The sequence below is a fragment of the Pollachius pollachius genome (genome assembly GCF_949987615.1).
Source record: "Pollachius pollachius genome assembly, chromosome: 6".
Taxonomy (NCBI): domain Eukaryota; kingdom Metazoa; phylum Chordata; class Actinopteri; order Gadiformes; family Gadidae; genus Pollachius; species Pollachius pollachius.
Genome location: NC_136939.1, coordinates 10,086,371 through 10,105,093, shown reverse-complemented (window position 1 = coordinate 10,105,093; position 18,723 = coordinate 10,086,371). Strand labels below are relative to the sequence as shown.

General features: G+C 42.4%; 1 protein-coding gene across 3 annotated transcripts in view; it reads right to left on the bottom strand.

Moving 5' to 3' along the window:
• The window catches only part of gdpd5a (glycerophosphodiester phosphodiesterase domain containing 5a), a 20,042-nt gene extending 3,986 nt beyond the window's left edge, over nt 1-16,056 (bottom strand). Inside the window, exons 1-12 of one of the 3 annotated variants that reach the window (XM_079737738.1) lie at nt 15,795-16,056; nt 11,025-11,199; nt 5,921-6,024; nt 5,524-5,617; nt 5,146-5,205; nt 4,578-4,676; nt 4,024-4,117; nt 3,573-3,718; nt 3,128-3,210; nt 2,507-2,657; nt 996-1,226; nt 316-461 (exon numbers count right to left, since the gene is read on the bottom strand). In XM_079737738.1, coding sequence (XP_079593864.1) covers nt 316-461; nt 996-1,226; nt 2,507-2,657; nt 3,128-3,210; nt 3,573-3,718; nt 4,024-4,117; nt 4,578-4,676; nt 5,146-5,205; nt 5,524-5,617; nt 5,921-6,024; nt 11,025-11,141 — 1,325 coding nt within the window. In that variant the 5' untranslated portion in view covers nt 11,142-11,199; nt 15,795-16,056. Of the gene's footprint in view, nt 1-315; nt 462-995; nt 1,227-2,506; nt 2,658-3,127; nt 3,211-3,572; nt 3,719-4,023; nt 4,118-4,577; nt 4,677-5,145; nt 5,206-5,523; nt 5,618-5,920; nt 6,025-11,024; nt 11,200-13,657; nt 13,771-15,794 lie in introns of those variants that run through there. The other 2 variants (XM_079737740.1, XM_079737739.1) reach the window with 2 other exon arrangements.
• Nucleotides 16,057-18,723: the final 2,667 nt, after the last annotated feature.

Here is an 18,723-nt window from a genome sequence, read left to right as displayed (position 1 = left end):
TTTATATTTTTTAAAAGGCAGGGAGAAGTGGATTCCCTCCAATGGCGATTCCCTCCAATGGCCTCCAATGGCGTGCTGGTGATCGATTAATTGGTTTGGTCAATTAACTGGTAAGCAGGCATCCTTAAAGGGTCGTGTGCTCCAGATAATCACGTAGTAATGGCTAATGTTTATATTTTTTAAAAGGCAGGGAGAAGTGGATTCCCTCCAATGGCAGAAGAACATCTCACTTTAACCACTGTGATTAACTCAAGTACTTCAGGTCCATGAAACAGGGCCTCCGAGGGGCCTCCGAGGCTGTGTGGACGCTCTTACTGCAGGTCTCTGTGGCTGGCCTTGCTGTAGTGCAGCGTCAGACTGCTGACTCCCCTCTGCCTCATCTCCTCCAGCGACAGCATCTCGTCCGCGGCCTGCTGCAGCCCCCGCACGCGGCCCCGGTCCGTGTCGGGGGTCCACGTCACCTGGGGACAGCAGATGGTGTCGGTAAGCACCGGGACATGGTGTGTCACCGATGAGGGCGGAAAATAAAGGAGGGAGAAGTATGCGTAACTTTTTAAAGAGTTCTCTGGGAGTTCTCACAAGTCTAGCTCATCACAGAGTTATAATCCTAATATATTACATTAATATGGGTGGTATGGTTAGTTAGCACTGCTTAGTTTGCGGTCCTGAGATCCGAATGATTTCAAACATTATACATTTTTAACTACTGAGACAGCAAACTAGAAATATTTCCAGTATTTGGAGTTTAAGTAAAAATACAACAAACCCTTAATTACCAATCCTATTCGCCTTGACAAACGAAAACCGTCATTAAAACACGTCCTATGAGGACAAGAGGTAGAAATAAGATATGGTTAAATACACTATGTCAATCCCTGGGAGGGAAACTGGAAGCCCCCACGTACATAAATGACCCGGAGACCCCAACAGAGCAGACACACCCAAAGCAGCCATTATGTGTTATGTGTGTAATAGAGCGGGAGGGATGGACCTACAATCCTCACCCTCTTCTGGGGGATGCCGGAGCGCTGGATGACCCAGAGGGTGTCCATGAACCAGCTGCGGTGGCGCGGGTGCTGGGGGGGCGGGCGGCGCACGTTGAGCAGGGCCGAGCGGTTGGCGCGGGCTGCCAGGCGCAGCATCTCCACCAGGGGGCACACCGTCTGGTTCCCCGCGCGGCCGCGCTCCTTGGCTGACAGGGAGCCCGCCGTCCAGTAGGGGTCGCTCTGACAGTGAGGGAGAGAGAGGGGGGGAGAGAGACACACAGAGAGAGGGAGAGAGACACACAGAGAGAGAGAGGGGGAGAGAGAGCGAGAGAGAGAGACACACAGAGAGAAGGAGAGAGACACACAGAGAGAGGGAGAGACACACAGAGAGAAGGAGAGAGACACACAGAGAGAGGGAGAGAGACACACAGAGAGAGGGAGAGACACACAGAGAGAAGGAGAGAGACACACAGAGAGAGGGAGAGACACACAGAGAGAGGGAGAGAGACGCACAGAGAGAGGGAGAGAGACGCACAGAGAGAGGGAGAGAGACACACAGAGAGGGAGAGACACACAGAGAGAGGGAGAGAGACCCAGAGAGGGAGAGAGAGAGACACGCAGAGAGAGGGAGAGAGACACACAGAGAGGGGGAGAGAGACCCAGAGAGGGAGAGAGAGAGAGAGAGACATACAGAGAGGGAGAGAGAGACACAGAGAGAGTGGGAGAGAGAGGGAGAGAAACACACCGAGAGGGAGAGAAAGAAAAAAGAGAAGAGTGAGGAAAATAAAGAAAGAAAGAACGAGTAAGTCAAAAAAAAAAGGGTTCGATTTTAAACTGCTTTATTTAAGTTAGTTAGTTAACCACTTCAAAAGTGGGAAATAATACATATTATGAAATGGTTCACACAAATGAATATAGAAAACTTGAGGGTATTATATGCATGGTCAGTTTCTATGTGAAATCCCATCTGTACTTGTTCAACTTTTGAAGCATTTTGTACTGCAGTTTTCCACGAAAAAGCTCTCTTTAATTAATGTTATCTATAATTAATTCAGTTATGTAATGTTATACACAGCGGATGCAGGGACGCTCATCCACGCATTAAGTTAGTCTACACTTTATCACTAGGTTCTTTGTTTGACCGTTTGCTGCTAGAAGACACCTAACTAGAACCATTAAATACTCTACACACTAGCCACACACTAGTTTTAGTGTGTGGCTGTGATCGGGACTTGGCGCCTGGACACCCCTGACACTTTGATAATTAAGGGAGCTTTGCTCACCCTTTTGGGGTAAGGGGCTGTCATCAATATATGGCCTGTCAAGCCAGAGACAGAAACCTAGATTAAGAGCTATACAAATAAAACTGACCTGACCTGACCAGCCACCGTGTGAGGCCTCAAATAAAGGTGTCTAGTCAATGACCTAATAAGACAGAATAATGAACACGCATCACAGGGCAGATGCAAAAGAGAGGGGGCTCTCTCCAGAGGATAGGGGGACAGGATGAGTGAGTGTACCTCCAGGAACCACTGTCCTGCGTTCAGAGCGCGGAGGTCGGTCCAGTTGAAGGAGGAGGCGTCGTCGTGCTGCCGGGACGGGAACACCTTGCCCACGTCCGTTGTTCTCCGCAGGGTGTCGTCCCGCATCAGGAAGGGCACGCCGTCCTCACTGCGGGACACGCAGCGTCCCAGTATTAGATAGCAATGATCCGTTATTAGGAAGGCTGGTTCGGCTGATTAGGCGATAATTGACATTAGCTGCAGCCTTCTGATCTGATCAAAGAGAAAATGAACGCATTGATCTGATCGGATTTTAATAGGAGAAGAAGAGATCGATGTTTTGCCTGGTTATCAAAACCTCATCAAGCTGGACATCGCCGCTAGGTCATCATGCATTAAAGCCAAATTATCTTGATTTCTTAATCACTGGTGGTTATTAATGACATTATTCGTCACTATTATGAATTACTACCTTCATTAAGGGCCGACAAGGTGTTGCATTCAAGGGTCTAGTGACATGAATAATAACGCTGCCCTTGACTGGAGTTCACCCCTGGCTGTTGAACCAGGCCGGATTATGCTGTGGTTACGGTGTTATTGATGGTGTTGTTATGGTGTTGTTAATGGGGGGCCGCTGACCTGATGGTGACGTCCGCTTGCAGGGAGCTCACCCCCTGCTGCAGCGCTCTGTTGAAGGACACCATGGTGTTCTCTGGAGCCAGCTAGAGGCAACACGCACACGTGAAAGAGGGTTACTGGCACACGTTTCAATAATGTCTATAATAAAGCAGTAAATATATGTTTTACTAATTATAATATTTTATTTTATTTATTTATTTAAAGACACATTAATTTAAAAACAAAGCTTATGTGAATTTATTATTATTTTTTTTAATTGTATTTCTCAAAATAGGCATTTCAACATTCATTAGTTTAGAAACATATTTAATAAAATTGGGTTTTTCTATTTAGCAACGTGCCTGAACCTTTCTCTTGGGACCCTGAACCACTGACCACCCTATGCCACCCCTAGTATCAGCGTATCACTACAGGGCCGCAGAGAGCTGGGGCGTCCTGGGCTCACCATGGGAGCGCCCCGTCGGCCAATGATCTCGGGCCGCGGGGCCAGGGTGTGGCTGTTCATGACGCAGGGGCATCTGAAGGTGAGCGGAGCCAGGTAGATCAGCAGGAGGAGTACCACGTAGATCAGCAGCACCATCACCTGGAAGTCTGGTGGAGTTGGGGGGGAGTTAGGAGGTGGAGCAAGAGGAGGAGGAGGAGGAAGAGGAGGAGCAGGAGGCTGAGTAAGGTCGTCACCCAAATGAATCATAACACTTATTTAAACAATAAATTGTTTTAATTGTTATTAATTAACGGTTAATAGAGTGAACATGAAACTGAAAAGTTAAGTAAAGTAAAGTTATAATAACGTCACACATCCAAAACACCGGAGCTTTGACATAAGAAGGTATATTTAACACACAAAGAACATGAAGATGAACGGTACTTGAGATGGAGACCCATAACACACTTACTGGACCTCTCCCTGCGGACCACATATCCCGCCACCAGCCAGCCCAGCGCCGTGAACACGGCCAGGGCTCCAAGGTGCAGGAAAGGTGCTGTGGACTGGTGGCGTGAAAGGTAAACACAGGTAAACAGGGATGGATTGGTGTGTATTGAATTGTATGTAATGAGTTATTGCGGTAATAAGCATTTACTAAATATTTCTACTACTTAATTAACAATGAACTATCGGTCTAGTAATCATTTACTAATGGTGTTCATTTTAACTATGGTATTAACTAATATATTATTTAATAGGATTACCCTAAACCTAACCAACTAACGCAAACCCTAACCCCTATTCTAATGTTAAATAATAATGCTAATTACTGCTTTAACTAATGTTAATTAATTGTCAAGTAATGCACCCTTATTGTAAGGTGTTACCCAAACGTCTGTAGTTTATTAGTCGTAACTAAGTTCCGTCTGTAAGGTTTAGTCTCTTCACTTGACTTGTATTTATAATGATGACGACGGTCTGCTGAGTGACATAAGAGGTTTTTTATGTTTTCATCGGACTGACCTGCAGAGATATGAGCAAGATGGCCCACTCCTCACCCCACACATCGTCCACGGTAACTACCCCTGAGATGGTGGTGAGCAGAGTGACTAGAACGCCCACCTATTGCCACCAGAGAGAGAGAGGGAGAGAGAGAGAGAGAGAGAGAGAGAGAGAGAGAGAGAGAGAGAGAGAGAGAGAGAGAGACAGAGACAGAGACAGAGAGAGAGAGAGAGAGAGAGAGACAGAGAGACAGAGAGAGAGAGAGAGAGAGACAGAGGGAGAGAGAGAGAGAAAGAGAGAGAGAGAGAGAGAGAGACAGAGACAGAGAGAGAGAGAGAGACAGAGACAGAGAGAGAGAGAGAGAGACAGAGAGAGAGAGAGAGAGAGAGGGAGAGAGACAGACAGAGAGAGAGAGAGAGAGAGAGAGACAGAGACAGAGACAGAGAGAGAGAGAGAGAGAGAGAGAACCAGAGAGCAAAAGAGGAAGAAATAGATCACCAATGAGAGAGTGCTGAAGAGTATTTAATTAACATCTAATGGAATAATGAAAGGTAAATGTCACGGTCTGAAGGACAAATCATTGAAGTACCTTATGCACCCAGTAGAGGTTGAGCTGCTGGCCCAAGGAAATATGGAAGCATGCTAGAATCTGGAAGGATAGCAGAAGTATACAGACAGTTTGTTTCAGTCAGGTGATACCTTGAGCAACGCCATATAAATGTAATTAGTTAGTTAGTTACAATTCTGGGTCACTGCTGGTATGGCTGTGTTGTGAATGAAAGCAGTAACATTGTAAGGAGAGGCACAGAAAGGGTTACGTCTGTCTGACGTAGGACTCATTCACGTGAAGTGAGAGCACCAATCACACGATTCCGCTGAGGATCTATTTGAATCTATTTAACCTGCAGAAGTCCCTGTAATGTGCTTGTGATAAAGGCGTCTGCCGAGTGTGTGTGCGTGGTATTACCGTTAGGAGAGAGACGTAGCTGAACCCAACAACACTGTAGGCCAGGATGAGAAACGTGTCATCTCGCCACTCTCCGGAGCGGTTGTACAGCAACCTGCGGAAGGGAGGGGAGGGAAGGGGGTGGGAAGGGAGGGGAGGGGGGCAGTCAACTGTTGGAAACGTCCTATACCTGCCTAAACAGCTTCAATATTCACAATCATTAATTATGTATTTATGAATAATAATAATATAAAAACATATCTAAGTATTTGTTTATGGTGGTTATCTATGCCATTAAGGTAAAATCAAAAGAAAATGTACATTAACTTGAATACGTGGGCGTATCAAAGCCCTCTCCCCCTCCCCTGGGCCAGTAAAGAACCGACCTAGGCAGATGATGTGTTTTGGTTTGACTCACCAGTTGAACTGGTTGTAGTCATTGTGCGCCACCAGCCAGAAGTATGCCCAGAACAGCAGCAGCAGGAAGGAGCTGAACAACATGGCCGTCCACGTGCACTCCCACTGGACACACGACCATGACAACAAACACACACAATATCATGTCATCAAGACTTACTGCAAGGAGGCCTTGTTATGTTGAAGTCATGTTGAGGAGTTGAGAAACATCGTCGAAAGACATGTCATTATGGTTAAAGGGGTGATATTATGCCACCAGGTTTGAGTGTGATTAGACATCACAAGCTGTTTGGTGGCTTGTGATGGCTAATCACACTCACTCACCTGGTGGCAAAATATCACCCCTTTAAGATTAGAACAGTATTTTAGCATTATCTTGTCAGGGCGCTCCAAACTCAGCTGAAAAGAATACAGGGATCGATTCTCCGGTCTGCTGGTAGGCATCCTCAGGCAAGATGCCTTATCTGTACCTTGTAACCTTGTAACAACATATATCTGTATTTACTTGGTTTGGACAACAGCATCTGTTAAATGACCAGCTACAAAATAAGGATTCTCACAATGCGTGGTCTTCAACCCAAATGTTAAGATATTAGGGGGATAATCATAGCACATTAGCTCCCTATAAACACATGCCGCACTTCTCACCCAGGGCAGCAGTGCCATCTTATTTTATCTAATTTGATCTAAAGTGAGGTAGAATTATCATACCCAGCATGCAGTATCAACAAAAAAGAGTACTGGGAAGGATTTATGTTTTGTCTTTTTGGTAGTTGACCATGTTGTTTAAAGCTATGGTCTGTTTTAGTGTGTAGAGCCATGGGGTTGAGCTGGGAGAGCAGTGAGTTGGGATATGCAGTGGCTCAAGGACATGTCCCTGCAGTAATTGATAGGATTAGTTGCTAATGCCACCTGGAGCAAGCTGAGTGTGTGTGTGTGCGTGTGTGCATTTGTGCGTGCAGGGTGTGTGTCTGTTTGTGTGTGTTGGTGTGCATGCGTGTATGCAAGGCCTCATCAGCTCTCGTTGAGCATTGATCAGCTTTGCGTCCTCCCTTCTACAACAGTGCTAATATTAGACACCTGGAAGGTGAGGAAGTCATGGCTAACACCACCGTGAAAATTGTGTGTGTGTGTGTGTGTGTGTGGGGGGGGGGGGGGGTTGAATTAAAGTGTCCGTAGGCGAAATGAAATGACTGACTGACTGCATTGGTAGATCATGAATCTAATGCTAAAGTCTGGAGGGAGTCCGTTGAAAGGCATTACAGGCAGTTGTTCTTATTTTCATGATGAAAGCATTAGGCTTAAACCGCCTCATTAGTTGGCCGTAGTTGGATTGGTTTACGGGTCCTCAGTCATGTTTTCTCTTAAATCCTTCAGCGAGGACAGTCGGCATGACTCAATGCCCCTATACTTTACTTGGCTCCCTAGCTTATAGATTTGTTTTTAACCTAAACTCTGTATGATTCATGATTTAAGAGTGACTTAAAGGCTAGCATGATTGATAGGGTTCAATATTGCATTGGCGTAGGGGTCACCACGTCATTAAAGAAGCAAGGTTGTTAGTCCTTGAAGAGCAATCTGTTTAGTGAGAGTAAACACAATCTCTTCTTCTCCTCATTCTCTCACCACCATCTACTGAACTACATGCATCTTAAATCTGAACACACCGTTTGACTTTGCCTGCTAAAACACAACGTTTTCCCTTCACTCCATTAATGCAAGTTACGCATGTATTCAAATATAAGTGAGCCTTTTCCATTTGGTGGTAAACATTCCTATGACAAATTAGGGCCGTTTATTTAATTTGTTGACTCAGATGATAATTATATAGCTTTTTGTTACAGCAATGTAAACAGGTTTCACAGTTGCATCGCACTGTAATTATCCGCTCATACAGATTGGTATTTTGGTGATGGCATCTACACAGGAGAAAATAATAGTTTTAAGTTGGGTCTGTGATTTGGCAGTAAACTTAATTAGGTAAAATGTACTTTGGCTTATAATTTGATGCATAAATAATAAATTAAAGCGACAATGTTTTTGATACAAGCTACAATTATCTCGAAAGAGTCGTTGAGAAACCAAGAAGCAATAAAGTTATAAAAATAGAGGCATCAGCGATACATATGGTCATCTGCACATTGTATCACTTGGGAGCATCTGGAAAATTAGATTCCATTTACAAACACTAAAGAACACAGCGCGGTAAACTTACATTTAGGGTATTTAACAGATGCTTTAATCCAAAGTTTAAGCGATTTACAGTAACTACTAAAAACACACTTATGAACATAGCATTCTTAACTTCTTACTAACACAGTAATGAACACAGCACTGACAGTTTCTTAGTAACACAGTTATGAATACAGCACTGTCCACTTATCATGCAAAAACATGGATTGTTTGTCGACTGGCGGTAAAGCAAATGTTGCAGGATAAATTGTATGTTATAACTTGGTTCGGGGGGCCCTAACAAAGATGAGACCAAACATGAGAGCTGTTTGAATTCTCTCAGTGCTAAGGAAAGGTGTTTCAATGCTCCTTTCCTTATCTCCTTTAGCATAGGTTACACTCAACCCTCTGTGATGAAAGGAATGGGGATAATGCCGGCCCACAATTCCTTGTGGCAGGAACCTTCAAAACTACTCACTATTCAACCATTCACGAAAACAAACGATCAACATGACAAATACTTTAACACAATCCTACTAATTGGGATTTATGTCCATAAATATGAGTAGCAGGTGTGTGAGCGTGAGCAACCATTATCAATATGACAAATATTTTGTTTCTCTTTGTGATTGGTAGCCTGTATTCCTATTCTAGCCCTTCTATTTCAATTCTAGTAGTAAAATAGAATTCTTCGCTGTGTTGTCCATGTTGATATAGCCTGCGTGAAACAGTATGGTTAGAACGCACGGGGAAAAATATCTCAGATTCACTTTTAGTAGTCGATTTTGGGATTATTTTAATCCCACCCAAGGCAGACCATAATGTCCACCATCACACAATGCTGTAGCTGAGGGTTAGTGCAGTCGGATTCTCTCAGCAACGCCAATGTATTTTCCTCAGTCCTTATAAATGCCCTTTAACATCTTTCCTTGATATTGTGACGTTTCTCATCAAGGTCAAAGACAAGAGGTCAGGAAAGGAGATATGACCTAACTTTTTGGACTATCCGACTGCAACGTTACATTTCACCTAAAAGACACAAGCAAACCTTACCAACAAATTTAAAAAGCACAAATTCAAACCAAAAGGGAAAAAAACAGAAGCCAAACTGCCAGTGTGGGAATAAAGAGTGAATGGGTGATGTGGTACACCTTATAAGGCCCAACCTGCGCAGGTGCACCACATCAGCTAACGACCCTCATAGCTCCGCCCACTGGCTCCATGCACATATAGGCAAAGCAGCAGCGGACAGAGAGAGAGAGGCCGTCACATGTTTTATTTATGATTAAAGTCTAAAAAAGGACTGAAATATAACTATTCAAGGAAAGATGTCTTTTATCAATTGAATCCTTTCTTTGAATTTAAAATTTAATTTATAACTGTATAATACTATAAGAGGCTGCCACTACCTTAAATGACAAAGAGAGAGAGTGAGGCAGCTGTGCAGTCAGACATTTTACTCCTAACGCATCATCAGCGCCCGGGACACACATTGGGTGAATGGAGTCATCCCGGGCCCGACCCGCTTTGTATTAAGAGAACTGATTGACGGTGGGTTTGGTACTGCATGCCCAGTCTGAACACAGCTGGACATCTGGCCTGGAGAAAAACCCAACACTCCACTAATTATACTACTGCCATGTCCCATCAATAGAGCTCTACCATTGAATGGGCCTGATAAAGATAGTGCCCAGTCTTTCAGTACACTTGGGAGAAAATATTTAGTTCTCTTTGAAATTTACGGGCAGAGGGTTGTAAAAATGCCTGCCACCAGCTTCTTACAAGAGACCTGCACACATTTCTAATAATTGAAATCTTGATTTTCTCCCGAGCTGAATAATGCCTTGCTTAATAGCGACGCTGTTTGGTTGTGTGGGCAGGCGGAGCCTTGATGCAGATCTGTTCTTCCTTTGACAAAGACTGACCTATTTTAGGGCGCTTACAGAGCCAAACAAATGGAAAATTCTTCAATTATTTCCAAAAGGTGACCAGGATTCAGCAGTATGATGCAGATTTACCTTGGCCTCGTGTAAGATAAAGGACCTACATGGCCAGCAACATTAGTTTCTCTACGCAGGCTTAATGCCACTCTGTTGATACTTACCATACCCTTTAGATTCTATAGACTTTTGTATAATTCAGGGCTAGGATGTTGCTGCTGCATAACACGGTTAGAACCAAATATATACTGTATTTTAGTTAATAAGAAAAAAGGTAAAGTGTTTAACATCTTAATATCCAATAATTCCTGGATCTGCGATCCCAACACTCTAAACCTGCATGACATGTCTGATTAACAGCTACTTGAGTTAAAAGGCACGTAATCAGGACTTCACACACGTCCCTCTTGAATTCGACACAGGGGCTTAGCTTTCTCCACGCCACTAAGGTAAAGCTGCTTTTTCCACTCTTCAATGTAAATAAACTTAAATTAGCTCAAATATTGGCTTGCGAAGACATGAAGGAACAATGGTGCAGGCATGGTGCACCTTGAGTGGATGGGAGGAGGCCCAAGTACTTTGCTTTTGATTTCTTTTCATTTGGTCAATCTGAGGAGCTCTAGTGTACATCTACATTTGGTTATTTATTTAGCAGACTCTTGACTCTGAAGTGACTCACAAGTGAGTCACCAGTGACTCAAAATTGGACAAACCAAAACAAACAATTATGTTCTACCAAGTTTCTAAAAAAATAAATGGACAGAGGAGTGCAAAGAGGCTATGGATATCAGAAAGGGAAGGTTAGTAGAGGAGACATATTAATGTAATAGAAAAAATATCCTTTTTACTATATATACCAATATTTGTCCAGTGTAAAGTTTACAACTTTAGTTTCCATCGTAACAGAAAAGGTCATAAAACCAACCTCACTGAACCCAACTCTCTCCCTTACCATCTCTACAGCCGTACCTATATATGGATTCACTCGCTCACCTTAGAGCTGTCATCGTGGGAGCGTTGGTAGCGTTTCCAGCGGCAACCGTAGATTCCGGTCACAAAAGACACAAACACCTGCTTCTCATAGACCTGCAAGGGTTGGTGTTTCACCATGCTCCTTCAGCCTCGACCTGCCACCAGTCCAGTAGCATCCCACACAGGACAGGCAACTCTGGAGGAAAGAAAACCATTACATTACAAAAACGATGCCCTCACAAAGATGGACTCCAAAACCCGCACAGAAGACAGGGAATGCTAGGGTAAGGAAATGGTTGAATGCAAAAAATATTCCCTTACATTCCCACAGGAAAGGGAACTTGGGGGATGAAATCAGTTAATTATAAAAACTGTTCCCACACAAAGGAGGCCTCAGAATCCCTGACAGGACAGTCCAGTAAGCATCCAACACAGGACAGGGAACCCCAAGGGAAGGAAAGTGGTTAATTACATAACCTATTCTCTCAAAGATGGACTCCAAATCCAGAGACAGGGAACCCTTGGGGAAAAAAGTGGTAGATAACAGAAATTTCTAAACATTGCAAATACCATTTGAAGGACATGATATGATGTTGTTGAGTTTGCTGCCTTATCAAGGTTTAGATTGATCAACTGTCAGATGAAACTGTTCATCTATTGGTCTTATTGAAAATTGTTGACCTACCCAATTGGTCTGCATCATATTTTCAAAAAAGTAACAATAAAGAGCGAGTGTATGAGCTTAACAGCTTGTTTTGAAGTTTCTCCCTTTATTATTTTGAGTGTTGTACATGTGATTAAACACAGAGAAAAATGTTTCTCTCTCTTCGACATTGGCCTTTCCTCATATGCATATGTCAAAATGTAGGCCTCCGAACAGTCCAGCATGTTTTCTCTCCCCTGTCTCTACCCTGGACTTCAAGGTATCACATGAACATTGTTTATCATGCAGTTGCTCTTCCAATATATATTTTAAGTCATATCACAATATCCCTTCATATTATTATGAAAATCACAATGAACAGGTGGACTGCCCTGAGCCTTGTTTTGGGTAGCAGCAGCTGCGATAAAAGAGGCATAGGCAACCTGCTATTTAGCGTGTCTGACATCTCTTGGCATTTGCAACCTAAGAAAATAATATGTTTTACTGTCCACGCAGAGCCAGTCGGTCACTATCTGCAGGGTTTAAGAACCCCAGAAGAGTTGCTAGACGGGCAGCGGTGCAGGCGTAGAGAAAGGCCAGCATGTTGCCTTGAGAAAATGCCGGTTACCATGGCGGCAAGAAGAAAAATGACCATGGGAGGAGAGATAATCCCACAAGTTTTTTTTCCCCTGGTGAAAAACAACTATTCCTGAAGAAGAACGTTGCAGTTTTGAATTGAGAAAGTCTAGTTCTGTTGGAGATGGCATGTTTGTTGTAGCCTTAACTTGTGTAGCTCATCTAAATGATCAACCTTTGGAAGTTCATAAACTGACAGAGACAGACAGTGATTTGCTCCAGCCTGGTTTACAAAGAAGTCAGTTACTTAACATTTCAACCTTCTTCAAAAAAACATGAAGAAGCTGTACTGACTTGATAAAAAGATAAAGCCATAATGGCCAAAAAAACAAAAAAACGTTGGAGCAGCTGTCTAAGCAGAGACCCAGCCCCTGTCAACTCCGATGGGCCTATGTGGGTCAAAGAGTCCCCCTCGCTAGCAAACACAGACTTCCAGAATTAAAGTAAATGTTCACTCCTTCAGGTCATATAAGGAAACGAGAAGAGATCCTTTTTTTCAACGGATGCAAGAGCATTGAAATGAAAGAAAAACAAACGCTTTATTCTATACAATCATCCCAAGAGGTTGATTTTCGTTTGATGATTTTTTTATTAAAGCATTTTTTTAAACGTTTGAACATATTAGGGAAGAGTAATTGATAACTGTGATTTACAGCTTAAATAAATGACAGCAATCCCATTTATACAGGGTCTGTTGGGTTATAAACCATTGATGAATGACATTGAAGACAATTTGAGGGAAGACTATGGCTGGCACAATAAATGCTGGGATGTGTGAACAATGTGGCGACATGAATCATTTCAATCAGGAAGAATAAATCCATGTAATTTATCGCTGTGATAAGCTTGACTCAGCGTCTAACACGGAAACCACTAATTGGAATCCCCCAAGACTGCTAAGCGAAGTCGGTGTTACGATCATTCATAAATCAAAATGAATAACCGATAAGGGAATGAAATATCCTTTTCCAAGATGAGTTTTGCAAGAGGAGAGCAATGACTAGGCTGCTGCGGGACCCAACCAAGGATCAAAGACCCAACCAAAGGACGTAAGACAAATTTTCATGCCACTTCCTGTTCGTTAAATAGAACCGACAACAGATGTGGTTCTGTGTCATTACCACAATCAGCGAGAGGGTATCGGCTCAAATATACGTCACTATAGTTCTTACTTCTGTGGCAGAAACTCCATGGAAGAAAATTGGGAGACAAAACCTATAGTAAACTTTGTATATTTTGCTAATCAATTGAAACCCTGTCAATCGGCTTAGATGTGTACATCTATTACTATTGATTTTAGAACTCTCAAGGGAAAGGCTGTCCTGATGTTTATCTTCCTGTACAATTCCCAATAAAACATTAAACAGATTCTTACCTATGCTGGTGGTAAGTATAGCTGTGGCTGCCCAAAGACGCACAGGAAAACATTAAAAAAAGGCATCCTTTTTGCTTTTCCTTGCGATTCAGTAATTTCAGGGAGCATGGGGAGAACATCTGAAAAGACAAAGCACCCAAAACCGGGGCATTTGAAGCACCTGCCTAAGACACAAAACCCTCCCTCTATAGATTAAAAACAATGTATTATATTAACAAATTAAAAATGACATGAAGACCAGTCTTCCCATGTTAAACTGAGGCCCTGGCATCCTGTGGTCAGTCACTAAAGCTCCCATGGCACGGTTCGCAAGACTTCGGGATTCCTGGCCAAATTCAGAACTTGGCCCTTTTACCAACATGGCCCCCTAATCATCCCCTGAACTTAATGGGATTGTATCATTCCACAACTCTCCACTGTGATAGCCTAGACAGTGCGTGGTGAGTGTTCTGGTGCTTACTGGCTGATGTGCATCACACCACACTGGATGCTACCAGTGTGGTAGTGGATGAGCTGCCTGACAAAAAATGTTGCAACATGCTTTTTCAATATGCTTTTCATTAGCCTCAATTTGTAGATGCAAAGAAGACCATACTTGTGAGCAGGAGAAACGTTTTGCTTGTTTCATTTGGGATATCAGTAATCACAACACTTTATCCTGTGAAAAAGGTTGAGCCTATCGAACAGAACCCTTCGGTCTCGTCAGGTTCCAGCTACTGACCTCACCTGCATTTCGTCATTGGTTCAGCTTTCCTCCTGTTCAACCCCTCTCATCTGCCAGAACTTCAGTAAAAAGGCAGCGCTGCCTTACCAAAATAGAATGTACGATTTGGTTCGATCTCCAGAAATCTCCATGTTTCCGGTGACTTATGTGACCGCCTTTGTTAATAATTTAATAATCCATTAAACCGCAGCCATCACATTTGTAAATGGCTTTAGGCCACAGAGCAAATGTCACATTCTAAAATTAGCTTATAATATTTATCATTGCCACCTTTTTCTGGGCTCTTCCCTTCGTTCATTGCGTCATAAAAGTTTATATATAAAAGAGTAATCATTCATTCATTATGGGCTGAATGAACATTTTCCTGGCACTCTTTGCTCTGGCACTGTGTGCTAAGCATCATGGAGAGAAAAGATTTTCCACATTTCCACATTTTCAACAGTTTCTAATCACCTGGTTTAACACTACACTATATTTTCTTTGATAAATCAAAAGATTGAAAAGCCCATTTGAGAGGTCTGGCTCTTTGAAATTGGGTGTGGAGTTGATACATGATATGGTGTTACAAAATCAATTGATCAAGTTTTAATCCTTGCTGTGATTATACTTGACCCTGTCTGCAAATCATCAGCAAGGTGATTGACTGTTGTGTACAAATTACTTAAGAGTGAAGGTGAAGGATAAGATAGGCATATTTGATGTTGAAAGCTACTTTACAACGTCTGAAATGGTTGAAAGCAAAGTCACTTATAACTAAGGTAGATCAGAAAATGTATGTAATCTACCAATAACATTTTAAGAATGGACTTTCCACATACAATACAAAACAATCAGCCAATCAGTCTAATTTATTAAATGTCATTAATGCCATTAAACTGAAGTTACAACCTTATCCCTATAAATAGTTATGAAGGCTTTTCTTCCAATTGTCATATATTAGGGTTGCATGGCCTCCCTAGCCATAATTGGGTAACCATGGTTACAGTAGACTAGATCCAGTAAATTGAACCTTAAAATGCATTTTTTGCCTATTTCTGTTAGCTTTCCAAACTAAGGTAATGTATGTATTTATGTGCGATTGTATTGATTGGATGTGAAAATGAACACACATCAGGATTGATAGATAAGTTAGCCTGAAGGAATGATGGTTGATGGATGGATCAATATGTTGGAAAGACAAGGTATAAAATATCACCATATGACAATTTATTATAGATATAACCATTAACTGAAGGCTAATATTGATAGTTAACTGTGTACCTACAAATCCATCAGACATTGCAAAACCAAACATTGTAGGCCATGCTAAACGACAGAAACACAGATGGACTAACAAGAAGATAATCCCATAAACTACGCACACACACACGCATCCAGACACAAACGCGCAAACGCATATACGCACACACTCACCTTATTTTCACGAATGCGTCTCTGCTGAACGCTGTTAAAAACGGCTTACTTCTTGCTCTTCATTACCATTCAAATCGAAACACAATCCTCTACCGGGTTTAAACTTAAAAATATAATTTAAAAGGTCTTCTAAAGTTTCAGCGCCGCGACGTGACAACAATCCAACGGAACACATTAGTTGACTCAATTTAAACTACAGCGGCGAATGACGAAGGAATGTGCGCTTACATTTCAATAATCAATGTGTTCGTATTGAATTGTATTGAGGTGCACCTAGTTATTATACTTTGCAAAAGTGTTTGGAGAAAAAAAAAAGCCCCAACGTTAATCCCTCTGACACGCGTGGGTGGAGCTCTTGAAGAGGCGATATCTCTTTGGTCTGACACAGTGAGTGGAGGAGGGCGTTCTCCTCCACAGTACAGGGGCCGTTGGCAGGTGTAGTGTCAAACACCTAAGTCAACAAAGGACGGTAGAAATACCGTTTACACGTTATATTAAGCAGCCCGTTCCTGTTGCATTAAGTGGACTTCAAACGATATCCAATTTGTATCAACATCTATTTATCAAGGCTATTGCTGGCTATCGTTCCGCTCCCTAGGCTGTTTAGATCCCTCCCAACACCCTGTGTGTGTCATCCGGGGTCACACAACGCCACCGATCAACTGACGGACGGTTCAAACAGGGGAGCTATTCAAGGCTCAGGAGATTATATCGTTTTTTTCAGTAACATTATATTTAACATATGTTTTTAATATATTGTGTAGATCTACATATGTATGGGTTCTCAGCAAGTAATAATTGTCCATTGACTAACACTAGAGAGCAGCATTTATTTTGACTACGCAACACACCTTCTCAATTTCTCCCAGCAGAGGGCACCATATTACATTTCCTTTTCCATTGTAAAGGCTTTTGGTTAACATGGTTCACTAGCCTGGGAACCAGACGAATATCGCGATGTTTCATTTGCTCTGCAGAAATACAAAACACAAATACACCCATACAAAAAGATGTCCGACCGATGCGAGACAGACCGACCAATCACAACCGTCTTTCTGATATGAGGCAGGATAAATACGATGACGGTGCAGAGTAGGTGCATTTTCATCAACAACAAAGATGGCTTCCGATGATGTAGAACGGTCTTTTTACGCTATCGAGAGTATTAAACGAACTGGACGGTGTATTTTCACAAAAACAAGGAACACAGAAAACGTAAAGCTTTTGTTGAGAAGAAATGTTTCCTCGTCGCCCAGTGCTGCCTAACCCGTTTCGTTACTATGATTGGTTGTAGACCTATCCAATTGGTTGGATAGGCCCGTTGTTTACGCCCTTTGGAAATCGAAAATTAAAGGCCCACGTGCAGGTTAACCGGAAGTTTTGATTAAGGAGCGGTTCCAGACATGCATTTTGCAATTGGTATCGCGATGCCAGGCTAACGGTTCACATGCATTCACTTCATTCATTCAGATCATTACATTTTTTGTCTGCAATTATTGTCGTATCCCCTTTTGATGTGCACATTAAAACAATACAAATAATTAAAGGGGTGTAGTGAGTGTAACATAATTTACCTACAGTATTTTGTTATGTGTTGTTCTTTACACTGTGTTAGGCATGTTGTGTACTGTCTCGGTGTTTCAGGGATCGCTGTCCCCCTTTAAGGATTACGAGCTTCTCATGACGCGGAGCCCGATGCGGGATACTTGCAGCACGTTTTGATTCCTGTTTTTCTCTAACGAAATAAACGAGTCACACAACTGTGTGCTCAACGTGCGAAATTGTATCTTTCATTTAATGCAATTTCCACAAGGGACACATTTTGCTCCACAGATTTTTACATCCTTTTATTTAATAATATCTATAGCACAGAAATGTCACTTTCTTTGTGACTTCCATGCAACAATTCCCATATGAAAACATAGGAGTTCTTTGTATCTAGGTATGCTGTATTTTGTTTCAAAGATTTACATCTTTATCGCATCATTATTTAATTTCTTTTTTTTTCCTAATACGGTGGACCACAGCTGCACTGACACGATTACAAACTGTAAAGTGGAACAGCAGAACAGGACATGCATTTGTTTATACACTTCCTGCCGGCACATTTAATTTGAAACACAGAGCTTACAATAGGCAGGGGGCGGACTTGCATGACGTCGGGGGAAAGGGACCGAATCAAGCATTGAGGCGGAAACATTCCATTGTCTGTTCCCACCACTCCCTAGCCTGCTTCCTACACAATTCATCCTCATATACAAGCAAGTAAAGGATCTATACAGAACATAATAGAACGCGCAAATTGTGGTATTGCTGTTATTCTAGGTGTAGGGCTGTGTAACCCATGTTATTGTTAGTGTAATTTACATATATACAATATTATCTGATGAATCTCATTCATCAGAATGAGATTCATACATTTAAAAAAAATACACTGTCCATTGTAATAGCCTTGCTGATAGCATACGTATCAAAGTAAACAGATACAACAACCTATTGAACAGCCTTAATAAAATCAACAAGTGCATTTAAGTATAAGTAAAAACAAAAGAGAGAGAACTGAATATATTTATTCTGTGGTTGTTCTGATTGAGTTGCATGTGTCAAATGCATATGTCGGGAACAACCAAACACCTATTTGTGTACATTTGTAAAGAAGCTGCTGGTTTCTACATCCACCAGGGCAGATCCCATTGCCAACGGTTTCAAATTTCAGAAGGTATTCAGCAGGGAGCCTGGGGTAATGTCCTTTTTGTGCTGCTGCTGCTGCTGCTGTTGTTGTTCCTGCATCTGCAGGAATGCATGCAGATGCATGCATGAGAAGGCCCTCCTGCCCTGTCCCAGCCTGGCTTTACATTCCATCACTGTCAGAGGGGGCTTGGAAGCCCACTTGTGTCCTATAGCTTACGTCTGAACCCATGTCACGAGT